Here is a 16,373-nt window from a genome sequence, read left to right as displayed (position 1 = left end):
AGTTTTTATTGACGAAAGTTAGCCCCAGGACGGAGGTGTTTTTGGACATGATACAGCCCCCATTCGCAAGAAAACTGTATGTTCAACTGAGGCATGGTTCCCTACCGATAGGGGCACTAACATCCAGATGGTCACACTCGATGGAGGCCAACTGCCCTGCTTGCAATCATTGGAGGGAAGACAATGTACATATATTTTTCTTCTGCCCCGCATACAGCGGAACTCGGAAATGCTGGATCCTTCCACTGTGTAAAAATCTGGGTTTTAGACAATGTGCTCAAGCTTTGAGAGTTCTAACCTATGATACTGCCCCTCCCATTGTTTTTGCTGTTTCCCGTTTTTTATATTGCATGTGGCGAAGAAGATGTTCTTTTTTAGCATGAAAACAATGTCCCATAATTACCCACACATTCATCCTTTGATAACTCATTGTTTAATACTATTTTTTAATTCAACTGTATTTGTGATTTTACTGTTGTGCCTGTATATATTTTATTGTACTTTTATGGTCTTTTGGCCGAAATAAAGTTATCAAATGAATGGTATGAGCATTTGCCACACATCATGATCACAGACCACAGGGTCAAAGGGATTATCAGCTCAAGCTGAGAAGTAGGTAGTGATCTGGATAGGTAAGAAGTGTCTGGGCAGTCGGGTGGTAAATAAATACCTCATAGCAGCCACCATGCGGTCCTAGGTGATTGAGACTGGAAAAGACAACAATTAAAGAATCTTTTTTGAAGGGTCACAAGGCTGTAAATGGTGGCAGCAGCAGAGAAGCACACTATATCACACTTAGGGATAGGTATTATAGAAGTGTGCGCAAGGTCACCTAAAGCCTAAATGCTCAAACACACTTCCCAACCTGCTTTAGTCGGAGAGGGACTGGCTAGAGTGGCCCTTCGGATAAAGGGTTAGCATCTGTATACAGTAGGGGGGGTGGGCGCACGCTGCCTCACACTCCAGCACTCTGTTTGCCCTGATGCATCATAGTAAATGCAGTGCATGATAACACTTTCTTCTGGGTCAGGCTTTAGACACCGAAGAAAGTGTTATCATGCACTGCATTTACTATGATGCATCGGGGCAAACTGAGTGCTGGAGTGTGAGAGCAGTGTGCGCCCACCCCCCTCCTATCTGTAGACAGTATTTAGGAGAAGGAATAAATAAAAACTCCAACTCCCTTACTTACCCAGTACAACAGCCTCTACTACCAGAACCCTGTTTAGGTAGATGGCACAAACATAACTGGAAATAAAATTAAATGAAAATGTGATTTATACAGCATGTGGCTACTCGGAAAGAGTGACCTGGCACTATTCACAGTTAATGAGGAGGAGGGGTGCTAGCTGACTAACAGGCGAAAAGCCAGGTATTAAGTTTCTTTCTGAACTGCCCTTGTCCGTCAATTTTACGTAAGTCTAATGGAAGTTTGTTCCATGCTCGAGGGCCTAGGTGGGCGAAAGACCGGTCTCCAGCTTTAGAGAGACGGACCTTCGGGTTGTGACAGACTCAGGTTTCTCTTTAGACTGTAGCGTAGTATCCTGGTAGACCGATATCTCGGGCCAGTTGGATTTAGCGCTCTATGCATAAAGAGCAGGATTTTGAACAGAAAACGCTTGTTCACAGAAAGCCAATGCATATCCCACAAGTACTTAGCGACATGAGCCTGTCTTGGGATATTGAGTATGAGACGAGCTGTCACATTTTGACTGTTTGCAGTTTCTCATTAGGTACTGAGGAAGGCCTGCGTACAGGGCATTGGCTTTGTCTAGCCTGGACATGACCATCAACAGTACCACCGTTTTTAAAGCATGGAAAGGAAGTGCTAGATTTTATTTGCAGTATGCAAAAGGCCAAAACACGTTCTCACTACTGTGTTTATTTGATTATGAAAGGTCAACTGATTATCAACCTTTGCTCCCAGATTTTTTATTGCCTTGTCTTGCAAGATGGGAAATAAAGTCCCGTCTGGCCAATGGACTAGTCTCTTCAGATTGAAATTATGTCCAAAGCTGAGAACCTTGAGTTTGTTGACGTGCATCCATTGAAAGAATGCAGAGAGACCGAGTTTGATAGCATCAGGGGCTATTACTTTGAATTTCTTAAAAGAAAAGAAAAGCTGAGTGTCATCAGCGTAGGACATTATCTTGGCCCGAACTAGAATGCAGGAGACTAGTGCTAGCTACACAGTCGTTGATATTTGTACAAAAAATATGTCCAAAGTAATTCCTCAGTCTGCAGTCATGAGTTCCCAGACAACTAGCAGAGGTTTTAAGTACCCAGTTGCCAGCACAGAGCTATAGATAGGAGGAGAGATCAGAGCGGTCCAGGCTGGTGTAAGGGACAACCTCATCATGGATTATATGTTGGCCAACAACTTAAGAGGATGGGGTCTGGAAGAATCTGATCACAAGAACACTGGCCATCCCTAGAGTCACTCTAGGGAAAGGTATTTCGCCCAGAGACTAAGAGGTTACTGTGGCTGGTCTAGGTACATTAGATGCACCTGTACCACTGTTTGAGCTTCCTACCTCTCCTGAAAATGGAGTGAACCTACTGCTAGATCATTGGAACCAGCCAGAGTTAAGAGTTGCTCGAAGCCGGATCTCATGGGAAAGGTGAGTTTGCAAAAGTTCAGTCAACGTCCTACTCTGTGACGGTTTGAGCCAAAATTCCCTACAAAAGCCCAAATAAGGGAAGTTGGTCACTTTAGAGTTACATATGAAGATGTGTTACTCAAAAGTGATCCTGCTCATCTAGAAACTGGAACCGGGTTAAGACTGGCAGTTCCCTAGCTGCACCCGAACTTCCAAAGTCCACTAAATCACAAGGTTCCTTTATGGCTAAAAATGACTAAGGAGATGTTTTGCTCTTATTTTACTGGCCTAGAGTGTGTGCCAAAATTGAGCATTTTTGCCATGAATGCCCTATTTGCCAGAGGAGTGGTAAGGCAGGAGGATAAACAAAGGCTCCTCTAGTACAACTACCATTGGTAGGAGCACCGTTTAAAAGGTAAGAATAGATACAGTGGGTCTCTAGATTTCCTCTACTATTTCTGGCGAGTGAGTATTTTGGTGGTAGATACCCAGTGATGGTACTTTTGAGGATCATGACTTTCCCTCTGGTAGCCATAGCTCAAAATGACATCTTTTCATGGGCTGGATTTCCCTGAAAGATGTTATTTAGCCCTGAGACGAACTTCATGTCGAGCAACACGGAGGCCATATAGGAAGAATTAACATACCTGTGGTTCACATCTTACTATTTCCAGACCAATGGGTTGGGTAGGAAGTTTATGAAAACTGGCAAACGATGTGGTTCGCTATGTGCTAGTCCTTGGGCACAAGATCACGGTGCATGTGATTCACAAAGAATACAGTAAACTTTAGGCAAAAAAGTCACCAACTGGTAATTAATTTTCATTGCTAGTACCTTATCAAAATTGATTTAGAGTAGAAAGCTGTTGTGCCCATGTTCTAAACTGTGGTGCCATCAAGTACCTCCAAGGCCCCTGAAGGAAACCAGAACTACAATAAGCCTGTGTATAACTCATAAGCATGCCCTGAATGCAGAGGCTGCCAGAGTACACTTCATTCAAGGAAAATGCAATTAATATGGAGCTTATTCAAACAAACCAAACGTAGTGAAAAGGAATTAAGCACACATTCTTTCACTGGACTCTAGAAGCCCATGTCTGGAATTCCTGAAGGAAAGGGTAATTACACAAACCAACTTCCCCCAAAATAATTATAAATTTGAAACACAAAGAAACAAATTGCCTAGCCCTACAAATTGCCTAGCCCTAGACTCCCGGCTATTTCCGAGAGCCCTGAAGGAAGAGGGTCTTACCAAGAACATCAAATGTGTCTATGTCCCCAAACTCTAAAGGCAGTGAGACTTTCCAGGAATTCCATATACAACCATGTTTGAAAGCAGCCACCATTACCTTCCCATCCCAGGCCCCTGAAAACAGCAGAGCTTACCATGGAATTGTGCACTTTGTGCCATGCCTCTCGTCTGCTGTGCGCTGCAACCTTAGAATGCGCTCTGCCTGGATCTGAAAGAGAGTTTTGTGGGAAGGCAGGCCCACGTCATACATCCCTTTGGGGTACGACACGCCCAACCTTGTCCCTTGTCCACCAGCCAACAGGAGAACTGCAACTTTGTTCTGTGAAATCTGAGCAAAACCTGTGTAGAAAATGAGCAAAAGAAATGAAAATAACATCAATGCAAAACTTAATCCCTTGTAATTGTAGGCTATGAATCAATCTAAGAGGTTAGATGGGAACACATCTTAAAATACATATTCCCCTCAATTCAACACAATTATCTTATTTCCATTTTAGAGGCAGCGCCAACATAAAAAATATTTGAAAATCTTCACTCTTCCGAAGAGATAATTTGTTTGCAATCACAACACCTTTGAAAAAATGCAATGAGGTTGACACATGTCAAGGGATGTTCAAATATGGGCTAAGGAATTTGTCTTGAATTCTGAAAGACACTGTTCTTTCTGGAAGGTGACTAATAAATACCCTTTTGTCAGATCAAGGATCATGCAAATAATGTTTTTTCTGCAGGATTCTAAGAAAAACTCAACTAAAAATATTTTCTCATTCAAAGGTGACAAGTTGCCTGCTGTGAGATTCCGAAGGGACCCTAAATAACTTAACAAGTAAGCTGACCTTGACTTAATTAAAATTACACTTAGCACTACAAATACTATGGGGGCTTATTCGAAAATGAGAGGTTACTGCTGGAGAAAGTTTGGTTTTAGAATTGTGTTCTCTCATGGAATTATTCACACATTACCTTAATTACCAGCCAGGCGTAGGGCTTACATTACATTACAAAAACCTATCACTTCTCATGGTGAGACTTAAGCAACTAAATACGCACAATGTGAAATAACATGCCATAGCTACCAGAAGATGGGTGTGTTTGGGGGATGGGATTGGGAGGGGGAGGCTGGAGCAGAGCTAAAAGGATAGAAATGTGACTTTAGATTCAAGTCCAACTTGGTGAGGGTGTACCATCCACAGGGCCTGGGTATCGATCCAGCCTTTTGAGGATGCCAGATTAAATTTGGAGAAAGAGTGATAATTTACCTAAAAATTGCTCTCCGAGAGCTAGATGTGGAAAGACAGCACCCTTAGATGATGTTGGGCATCACTTATGCTCTGATGGATGTAAAAGGCATGGCTCATGAATTAAGACTGCAGCATCATGACAACTGATCACATTACACATGACATACTTGGATAGTAAGGGCCATTATAAAGCAGATCGGCACAAACAGAGGAATTTGCAGAGAGTAATTTCATAGTATTCTGTAAATAAGAAGACATGCAAGTCAACTTCTTCCATGGTCCCTAGACTGCTCTGCCTACAATATACAATATCACATTTTACCCTGGGACAAATGTACTGAATACTGCTGTTGCAGGCTTGTTTAAATATACATTTTTACAGACTGAGAGGCCCCTGTAGACTTAGCAAAATTAACTTCAAAAGCGACAACCACCTATCGGACAATAATCCATAACATGATGGGCAGAGTCTGGTGACTAGTATACAGTTTACAAGATACCTTGATTTGATTTTAATATTCTGTGGTGAGCATTTTAGGCTATTTTCAGAAAACACAGGAAGATCATCGCAAATGAAGTTTAGACTACTGAGTGTCAAGTAAATTGAAGATTGAAAAAGTGGCATGACATTAGGCATGGGGAAAAATGAATGGCTTCAGCCTATCTGTAATCCGATAGCATACTTTTCTGAGAAAGGGATAAGAGTGTTGGCATGTTGTGCAAGTATTGAAGTACACAAAAAAAGTAATGGGTGAAAAACTGGAATTAATCTCAGCCTCTGGTAATTACTCAGGCTGCATTCCAGATCATTGTTATTTTGCAAACAATGCCAACTTTGTCTTGACCCAGATATATGCAAATCTGTCCTTACCCTGCTCCAATAGGAACAGTCCAGTCCGAACTGATCGCCCAGGTCCTCCCTAAACCAGAACACAAGCAACCCAAGACCGGTTTCATCCTTAGGCATCATCAGTTGGGTTGAGCTTAGTTCCAGTGGCGCAGTGTGCATGGTACCCACATCCGGACTGTTTCCCTCATCTTTTCTTTTTTGCACTTCTTTCTCTCCACTCTGATGCTATCCTGTCTTGTGGGTGTGCTGCGAGTGAGTAACTGGGGAAAGTGAGCTTTTCAGCCAGATAAGCAGTGGTACTGTCAGTTACGGTAACTACTCTTTTTAACATGCATCAGTTTAGAAGCGACTTTATTCTCTTTTTTTTAACAGACACTATGGAAAGATGCCAGTCAAACAAACTAAAGGGCTTGAGTTACATGGTTATCTTCCAGGTGAGGTACTGATGTAACATGATAAGGACTGTACCAAACCAAGAGGATGATTGGGGAGAGGATGTAGCCTTACGGCTAGAGCGGCCGACTTTGGAGCTGGGGAACCGGGTTCGAGCTTCGGCGTCGGCTCAGCATCCTGTGAACCTGGGCAAATCACTTAATCTCCTAGCGCCTACCAAATAAAACTACTGTGTCCTGGTGTAACGTAATTGGTGCTCATGCAAAGCGCTCCAATACCTTCAGGTAGTGTTTGCGCTATATAAATCTGCATTAAAAAAAAACACAAAAAATACAAAAGGCATTTCAAATCTCCCAATAAAGGACAATAAGGAAGAGATCAGCCACACCGGCTTCACAGCAGAGTCAGGGAACAAACATAGGTTTAAATTAACAATGCTTTTAGAATTGAGTGATATTCAGAGGATTGGCATGTTAGCTATGAGTCTAAGAAGTGATCATTTTTAACTAACTTTGCAAAGCTACAAAAACAACAGAGAGATGTCTTAGTGGGGTGGTTTTAGCATGGAGGGTGTAGGAGATCTATACAAATGTAGGATGAAGGCAAAGGGCTTATATCGCTGGAGTAGGCCCGAAGGCTCCTGGCCAGTCCAGTGGGAGCAATGATGAAAACACTCCTTGTCTGCTTTTATTATGTGGCAGCAGGGACCAGTGTATTGCCCAAACTGTCAATAAAACTTGAAAGGATAACACAAACAAGCATCTGTAATGCAATAGGCCGCGCATTTATGGGAGACTGAGCTATTGCCATTGTAAATAAAAATGCCTCTTATTTACGTTTTGTTTTTTTAAATCATGAATACAATGCATTGTCATTTACTATGCCAATAGCTTAAACTCTCACAAATGCAAGATCTATTGCATTCCAACTGCCTAATGGATCTCCCATTGCCCCTTCTGTCTCCCCGTTTGCTATGAGTTAAATAAATAAACAAGCCGGCGGTCACAACTGCGCACTAGAGACCCTCCTCCAGTAAGGAAAACTCATTAAAGAAAATAGTGCTTACAGACTAAAGAAGACGTACCAGGTAACAACCTAAGTAAAAGGGCTAGTCCTCATGGGAGGTAACAAATGAAGACATGGTGGTACTAAGGAGGGACTAACAAGCTTAATAACGAATCAGAAGCCAGCATTTACGAAGGATGAAGACACAAGCCAATGACAAATATGGGAGTAAAGTTGGCAGGACTTCAAGTGCCTACTCCAATACAGCATGGCTCGCAGTGCATGTGCTACCCAGGCTAGACCTAAAAAGCTGGAGAAGGACAATTAGAATAGTTTTTAGAAAACTGCAGAAACACTTCATAACCAATAGCAGAAATATACCAGAAATAATTAATCAAGAGAACATTTCTGCAAAAATATTCAGGTTTTTTCCTCAGTGACAGATGGATGTGATCCAAAAACAAAGTGTGAGAATTCACGACATTCTGGTTCAGGACAAAACAGCCAGCATCTTCTTAGGAAACATTTAAAGAGTTCTTTCTTAACATAAATATTATAGAGCATCTAGACAGGGCGAATTTAAAACCAGTTAAGCATTACCTTGACCAGCCAAGAGTTATTTTTGAGGTAGTAAATAAATATTTTAACCTGGTATAAACAATAGCCTAGAAGAGTACAGACAATGTTCAAAGGATTGAAAGGAGATTGAAAGGTAGCCTTTAGAGGTTAGACGTCAACAGCGACGTTGCTGAATAGTGAGGTCCTTACAGTAGATTTTCAGGGGGTCCATTACTGGGTCTATTGTCTTTTAATACGTTTATATAAATTACTTTGAAGATAATGCAAGGACTAAGGCTTCCATCTTTTGCAGGCAATACAAAACACAACAGGGCAGACAAACAGAACAATGCGTGGTAGAACAAAGAAATCTAGACAGCCTTGGAAATAGGCACGAGCAATCACAAACGTGGTTTATTTTGGATAACAGAATAATTAAATGGTGATGTATTTTGAGTCAACTATATAAATAAACAAATAATATTGCAATTTGCAATGTAATAAATGTTAATCATCCTGTGGGGAATGTGCATCTAAAGTATGGCTATGGAAGCATGCTTACAAGTGAGATCGTGAGCCGGCATAGAGATCACAGCGTTCAATTTTCAGCAGGGTACAGATAAAATGGGATTAATGATTTGAAACATTTCGAGAGTAGTAGTCAAATTTGCTTCAACCACACTCACAAGTCTGATTCTCATGCCAGCTCCCCCTCCAACCGTTCTCTTGTCCAGCTTGTCCGCACTCCGCTACCCTTTGCTGCCTGTCTACCTGCTGTCCTCTGTTTGTGCCTCCTCTCTGGTTTCTTACTCTGTTTTGACTTTTCTGCTAATTTTTCTGTCCTCTGTTTTGCCTCTACTGCTCGTTTTTCTGACTTCTGTTTTGACTTTTCTGCTCGGGATTGCTTTATGCTAATTTTCCTGCCCTCCGTTTTGCCTTTTTCCGCTTGTTTCTTCTCTCTTCCTGCCGTTTCCCTCCTCCTCCCAACCAGCGCCTCGCCCTCTCTCTAGGACCTACTTAAAGGAGGCTGCAGCACATGCCAATAAAGCAGGTTGTCATGCCAGCTCTCCCTGTGACAGTTCCCCCTATCCTGCTTGTCTACAGTCTCTACCTTCTGCTTCCTATCTACCTGCTGCCATCTGTGTGTGCTTTCTCTGCTCGTTTCTTGCTCGGTTTTGCATTTCTGCTCTATTTTCTGCCCTCCATTTTGTCTTTTCTGCTTGCTTGATTTTCTGCCCTCTGTTGTGCTTTTTCCTGCTAGTTTCTTCCCTCTTCCTACAGTTTCCTCAAGACCTGGCTTTTCAACGGAGACCTTAACAGGTTTATGAAGATAAAAGTCCTACTGCAATCCTCTTTCAAGAAGGCTAGAGATACTTGGACGTAGTGCTCCACAGATTTTATTAAATAAAGGATCACTAGTATTCTGAAAGTCTGTCTTTCTAGACCATATTTTTGCGGCCAAACGTTCAGCATTCATACGTCTTGGGTTCAGTGTATCAAAAGCAATCAGTGTTAGTGTTTTTATTGCACCATAATTTGACTTTTTTTATATGATGCATTCCTGTACAATATGTCCCTCTTGTGCCCTCAGACTAAGAGTTACTGAGTTTTTCAAAGGCAACCCACATTTTTAATAAAGACCACAGTATTTTGAGTCAAGAATGAAGTATGAAAAAAGCCTCTCTGTTGGGATAGAAGAGGAACCTGAAAGATAGGAGTGGGAAGCATAAGTGAGGGAATATACTAAATTCTCAAATATAGTTTTGATGTCATGATTTGGGCTAATAGAAAGAGTATTTTACACGAAACATCTGCCTAAAGACTTTTGAAGCAAATGTGTATCTTGTGTACTTTCCATTTTAAGTAACATCTGAAATAACAACATTTACATTTCTTATTTTACACAAAGATTTCTGCTGCTAATTCATGAATCCGCAGAATTCTGACCCAGAAACTAAGGACATAAAATGTGAATTGCAACGAGAAAATGGTAGACGGCCCACATCCTGTACCATCAGGATGTGCTTTCTACAGGACATCAGAAAAAGAAAAGTCTGCTGCTGAATCCCACAAGAACCTCTGGTGTCAAAAACTTCCTGTATTACTTCCTCTTTACTTCCGCTTTAGTATAGAGCTTGATATGCACTTTCCCTTTTCAACTCCCTTTTCCCTTTTCAACTCCAGCTATTTCGTGCAACACTTTCGCATTGCGGGTGGTCCCTGATTCAAGAGCGGCCACTCGTTGATTTTAAAACTCCCTATTTGGTATTTGTGTTACAATTTTGTTTACATCGCATTTTCCCCTGCTTTTATCCCTTGTCCCCTCGCTTGCACGTTAAATGCTTTAAAACCCACCGCTGTTGGGCGGACCCTTTCACCCGGTTTGCACAGATTTGTGGCGGACATCTTGGGTCTGCATGGGCTCATAGCGCGTTCTAGTCATCAGAAGGACGCTAGAAGGCTTTAAAGGAGGGAAAATTAGGCGCCCTGGTAACTCCAGCTATTTCGTACAACACTTTCGCATTGCGGGTGGTCCCCGATTCAAGAGCGGCCACTCGTTGATTTTAAAACTCCCTATTTGGTATTTGTGTTACAATTTTGTTTACATCGCATTTTCCCCTGCTTTTATCCCTTGTCCCCTCGCTTGCACGTTAAATGCTTTAAAACCCACCGCTGTTGGGCGGACCCTTTCACCCAGTTTGCACAGATTTGTGGCGGACATCTTGGGTCTGCGTGGGCTCATAGCGCGTTCTAGTCGTCAGAAGGACGCTAGAAGGCTTTAAATGGAGGTCACGCTGACGCGCAGCGGATACGCGCAGCGGGGACGCCGGACTGACGCCGGAGTTACGCCAGAGTTCAGCACGTCTGCGCCCGTCCGTGCCGAGGACGGGCTGGACGCTGGACTCTCTCCTCTACAATCGAAGGTACCCTACTATTACTCGTATTCGGATTTACTAGCTTTTAAGCCCCCTATTCTACCTTGTACTCATAAGTTCTCTCCTGATGGTATTTTGCACGCTTCTTGCTGTTACACGTGCGATTCAGCAGTCCTACCCTCTACTTTCCCCACGTCTGCTTTCAGGAATAACTCCCTTTCCTCTGAGATTCTGTCGACAAAAAAGGGATTCCTGATTAATGCCAGGTCCCTTATTAAAAATAATATTGCCTTTCATGATTTTGTGGCAGATAGGAAACCGGAATGGGTGTTTGTTACTGAAACTTGGGCATCTGAGTCTTCGGGCCATGACTTATTGATGGCTATCCCTGAAGGGTATAATCTGGTCCGACAGGACAGATTTAAACGTAGAGGAGGTGGACTGGCTATTCTCTGTAGCACCGCCCTTCAGTGTACGATTAAACCTTTGTCCGTTGTTTCGGATCCCTTTGAGGCTTTACACTTTTCTATCTTGTGTGCCCCTTCGGTTTCCTTCTCTGGAATCTTTTTGTATAGACCCCCTGGTTCCAGAGCTACTTTCACTGAGGAACTTCTCAGAATTCTTGAACCCTATTTTGGTAACTCTCATCTGACCATTCTTGGGGATTTCAATTTTCATTTGGATAATTTAAGAGACCATGATACCATTAGGCTGGTGGACGCACTTGCAGCCTGTGAGTGTATCCAACTTGTAAAAAATTCGACACATTTGGCGGGCCACGCTTTGGACGGAGTCTTTACTAATGACGAAAGATTGTCTGTAGATACTCCGGTGCCCCTAGTTTGGTCTGATCATTTTGCTATCCCTCTCCTGATGGTCTACTCTTCGGAGGGAATGGTTGAACTTCCCTCCTTCATTAGAGGTCCAAAAAGGAGCTTTAAGAACATCACTAATGATGCTCTAGTCCCATTTATAAAGAAGCATAGCTACTCTTCCTCGGGAGATGTGGATGAAGTAGCTGAACTACTCTCTGATTCTATCACTAAGGCGGTGGAGGAATTAGCTCCCTTATCTTTCAGATATTCTGCTCGCCGTAAGCCCACAGCCCCGTGGTATACGGAATCATTGAGACATCTCCGTCAAGGCTGCAGAAGACAGGAAAGAAAATGGAGGAAAACCTGGGATCCTACCGAAAGGGAGGTTCATAAGAGATTGTTAACAGACTATAAGTCTACTGTTATTAGAGAAAAACAGCAGTACTTTACTAATCTCACTACCTCCCTCACCTCCTCTAAGGAGATATTTAAGATCGTTGACTCACTTTGCTCCCTCCAGGTGCCTGATCCTGTAGTGGGCTCGCAGGAGCTCTGTGATAATATATCAGAGTTCTTCCATAAAAAGATCGAGGACATCTACCTGGCCTTGGAAACACAAAGAAACACTGTGGATGATTCCTCTCTTCAAACCTTGATTAGTCTAGAAGCTTGGCCTAGAGACCATTCTAACACCCTAACGGACTTTCCACTTCTCACTCTGGAAGAACTTGAGAGCTTACTTGATAGGATTAAATCCTCATCGCCTCTTGATCCGTGTCCTTTGAAAATCCTGAAGGATTGTAGATCCACACTGCTCCCACCTCTTCTAGAGGTGATGAACGGTTCTATAACCCAAGGTATCTTCCCTTTAGTGTGGAAGAGGGCGATAGTGAAGCCGCTACTCAAGAAGCCCACGCTGGACCCGGTACAGTTGAAAAATTTTAGACCCATTTCACTGTTACCTGCTCCCGCAAAAATACTTGAGTCTCACCTAAATTGCCATCTCTCCACCTTTCTGGACTCATCTGGGTATCTCGATAGATCCCAGCATGGTTTCCGGAAAGCACATAGTACGGAGTCTGCTCTGACTATGGTGGTAAACAATATCTGTATGAAGGTAGACTCTGGCCAAACTACGGTGTTGGGCCTTCTGGACCTCACCGCAGCGTTTGATACCCTGTCTCCCTCTATTTTAACATCTCGGCTGAGGGAGGCAGGGATCTCCGGCGCGGCTCTTAATCTTATGCACTCTTTTTTACAACATAGAGAGCAGAGAGTCAAGCTTGGCGAATATCTTTCCCCTGCTAAATCCTTGCAATGTGGGGTGCCCCAAGGGTCCGCCCTTAGTCCAACCCTATTTAACATTTATGTTGCACCCCTTGCAAGGTTAGTAAAATCTCAGGGGATGGAAGTGGTGTCATACGCCGATGACACTCAAATCATGGTGTCACTAGCCCACTCAGTCGCTACATCCGCCACCAACTTCAGGATCTGTATGCAGACAGTATCTGACTGGATGCTTCAGAATTCCCTGAAGTTGAATGGTGACAAAACGGAGATCCTGGTCTTTGGCAAAGACCAGGATATCTGGTCCAATGAGTGGTGGCCGTCTGCACTGGGAACTTGTCCATCTCCTTCCCTGTCAGCCAGAAATCTTGGCGTAATTTTTGACACCTCACTGTCCATGACTCTACAAGTTAACCGCACGGTTGCCACTTGTTGGGGGGTCATAAAAATTCTCAGGAGAATTCTTCATTATCTCTCTCTCCCAGTCCGGAAACAGATAGTAGTGGCATTGGTGGGCTCCAGGCTGGATTACTGCAATGCACTTTATGCAGACACCAACAAGGGGCTCATTCATCGATTACAGGTCGTACAAAATGCCGCTGCCCGATTTGTTCTGGCACTTCCTAATGCTTCTTCTGCCACTATGGCTAGAAAGACTCTCCATTGGCTCCCTATTCATCTGAGGATCTCTTTTAAGATTCTTTGCTTAGCCTATAGAGCTTTGTCGGAAAGATCTTCGGATCCTTTAAGCGATTTGCTGACTCGTTATCAGCCAGGTAGGTCTCTTAGATCTGCTGAGATGAACCTGCTGGTTGTTCCTCGTGTCAAAAAGGTACGCTGGGGAAACAGAGCATTCTCCATTGTTGCCCCTAAGCTGTGGAACTCACTCCCCCTAGATATTAAGAGTCAGCCCTCTTTATCCTCTTTTAAAAAGGCGCTCAAAACCTGGTGCTTCGTCAAGGCCTACCCACAATAAGATTATCTCTTAATAGCTGGTATCTTTTGGTTATGCGGCTTGACGCCCATCGGGCTTAGTTGCGCTATAAAAATTGCTTTTCATTCATTCATTCATTCATTCAACTGTATTCCACAGCCTTTCTGTTAAGTGGAGGATGACTAGTAAGTCTAGATCTCTATAAGTCGAGGCAGACTGACACTGCTCTCTCTCTCTTTATACCAAAGTAGCCTAGCATTTTCCCATGCCTCTATACATTGAGGTAGACTAACGTTCCCTGGTACCTCTTTGTTCGGAAGCAGACTACTATTTTTTAAAAAGTCCTTTAAATCCTCTACATTTACTATCATGGTTCCTACTAATACAGCTTTGTACAGTACATTTCTGTAACTTCTGTCTCTCCCCAAATCTAGGTGCCTTGTCTAATACCTCAATTGTATAAATGTATCCCTTAATTGAATAAATATAAGGTACCACTGATGAGACAACGCCTATCATGGAACTTCTAGCTCCGCACCGTCAACAAAACCACCATCAGAGGTACCCTCAAGAAACTCTGCAGAGAGCACCAGAACTACCGTCCCATCTCACTGTTCCCATTTCCCGCCAAAGTTTTGGAGAAAGCCATCAACCTCCAACTCAGAGTGCCTGGAGCGAAAAAACCTGCTGGACCCTTCCCAATTAGGATTCAGAGCCCAGCACATCACCTAGACAGCCCTAATTGCCGCAACAGATGACATCCGCACCCTACTTGACAGAGGAGAGACAGCCACCCTGGTCCTGCTCGACTCTTCGCTGACTTCAATACCGTCTCTCACCACACACTCATTGATCGACTGCGCGAGATCAGATTCACAGATGACGTATTCAGGTGGATGTCATCTTTCCTCACGGGGCACACCCAGAGAATTTGCCTCCCTCCCTTCACATCACAGCCCAAGTACACCATCTGCGGCATCCCCTAAGACTCATCCCTCAGTCCAACCCTCTTCAACATCCACATTACACCACTTGCAGACATCGTGAGAACCCACAACTCAACATCATCTCCTACATGACGACACCCAGCTCGTCCTCTCATTCTCAGTATACCCCACCATGACAAAGACCAACTTCCACAACTTTATGAAGAATGTATCAACCTGGATGAACAACTACTGCCTGAAACTGAAGACAGACAAAACTGAACTAATGATCTTCGGCAGACACCTTCCTGTGGACCGACTCCTGGTGGCCAGTGGACCTCGAACCTACCGACCACCCCAAAAGTCATGCCCGCAACCTCTGCATCATCCTGGACAGAGAACTCTCCATGAAACATCAAGTAAACACTGCCTCCTCAGCCTGCTTCCACATTCACCACAGAGTCTTCAAGTGGCTCCCCATCAGCACAGGAAAAACTGTGACACAGGCCCTCATCACCAGCCGGCTGGACTATGGAACCACTCTATGCAGGTCCCACCACCGAACTCCTGAGATGGCTCCAGACAATCCAGAACGCAGCAACCAGACTAATCCTCAATCTGCCCAAGAACACCCACATACTCCAGCACTTGAAAGACCTCCACTGGCTTCTTATCCAAAAAAGATGCCAATTCAAGCTTCTGACCCAGGCCTACTAAGTCCTCCACGACCAATGACCCACCTACACGAACCAGCGCCTGAAGTTCCACTTACCTCCCAGAAACCTCCGCTCCACTCACCTCGCCCTCACAGAGATACCACGCATCCGCACTGGTGGACGCTCCTTCTCCCACATCAACATCCTTCCCCTCCACCTCCGTAGTTTACCCTTGTTGACTGACTTCAGAAAAGGACTCAATACCTGGCTCTTCGACTAATACCTGTAGCACAGTACCTGGGTACCCTCTCGGGTGACAAGCTGCGCTATATAAGTGTTGCTTGATTGATATGGGTGAGTGGCTTGCCTTTATTTTGTATACCAATAGCAGTTCGGCTTTGTACTCATTTTTAAAATATGGCCCTGGGACTCACTGAATCTATGGTGGTGTGCTTGAATTCAAGATTCCTAAACATCCTCCTATACACTTCACAATCCAGTCTTGTTGCCCTCTAGTAGTTTGTAGAGGCTCACCTTTATAGAAGTACGCTTTTCTCTCCCTCAGAGAGGCCCGTGTGGCCTCCTAAATAGTCCCTGGGTAGTTTGAAAATCTCAGGTTCGATTCCATAACAGCCAAATGAATCCTTCCATCGCTCTGAATCCAATATAATGAATGCCAATTTGCTTACAAAAAATACCATACATGTTTTAGAGGCTGGATGGACAGTGCAAAGTGCACTGTGCGAAATATTTTAGTACTGAATATTGCCTAGTAATGGCAGATTTACGTTTTGTGAATTTCCTAGATATCTGAGAATAAACTTACAGAATCAGTGAAGTTTGAAACGTTTACCCAAGTACGACAGTACAGGGCAAGAAATCAGGCAGAGATGGGAGTTCAGGTCAAGCACTATGGCAGGATTTGTGTTGAGGCTTTCGAGTTAAAGACTGCAAGTTCCATTCTTCACCACATCTTTTTC

At 43.6% G+C, this 16,373-nt stretch overlaps 1 protein-coding gene across 2 annotated transcripts in view; it reads right to left on the bottom strand.

The window, feature by feature from the left end:
- UAP1 (UDP-N-acetylglucosamine pyrophosphorylase 1) overlaps positions 1 to 16,373 on the bottom strand; it is a 148,318-nt gene that overhangs the window by 108,202 nt on the left and 23,743 nt on the right. For both annotated transcript variants that reach the window (XM_078687169.1, XM_078687179.1), the window contains exon 3: positions 3,987 to 4,191. In XM_078687169.1, the coding sequence (XP_078543295.1) occupies positions 3,987 to 4,191 (205 nt within the window). The remainder of the gene's footprint in view (positions 1 to 3,986; positions 4,192 to 16,373) is intronic.

The sequence above is a fragment of the Lissotriton helveticus genome, chromosome 1_1, assembly GCF_964261635.1.
Source record: "Lissotriton helveticus chromosome 1_1, aLisHel1.1, whole genome shotgun sequence".
In the NCBI taxonomy this organism is placed as follows: Eukaryota; Metazoa; Chordata; class Amphibia; order Caudata; family Salamandridae; genus Lissotriton; species Lissotriton helveticus.
Note: the sequence above shows the minus strand (reverse complement) of the source record. Positions and strands in the feature narration are given on the sequence as shown.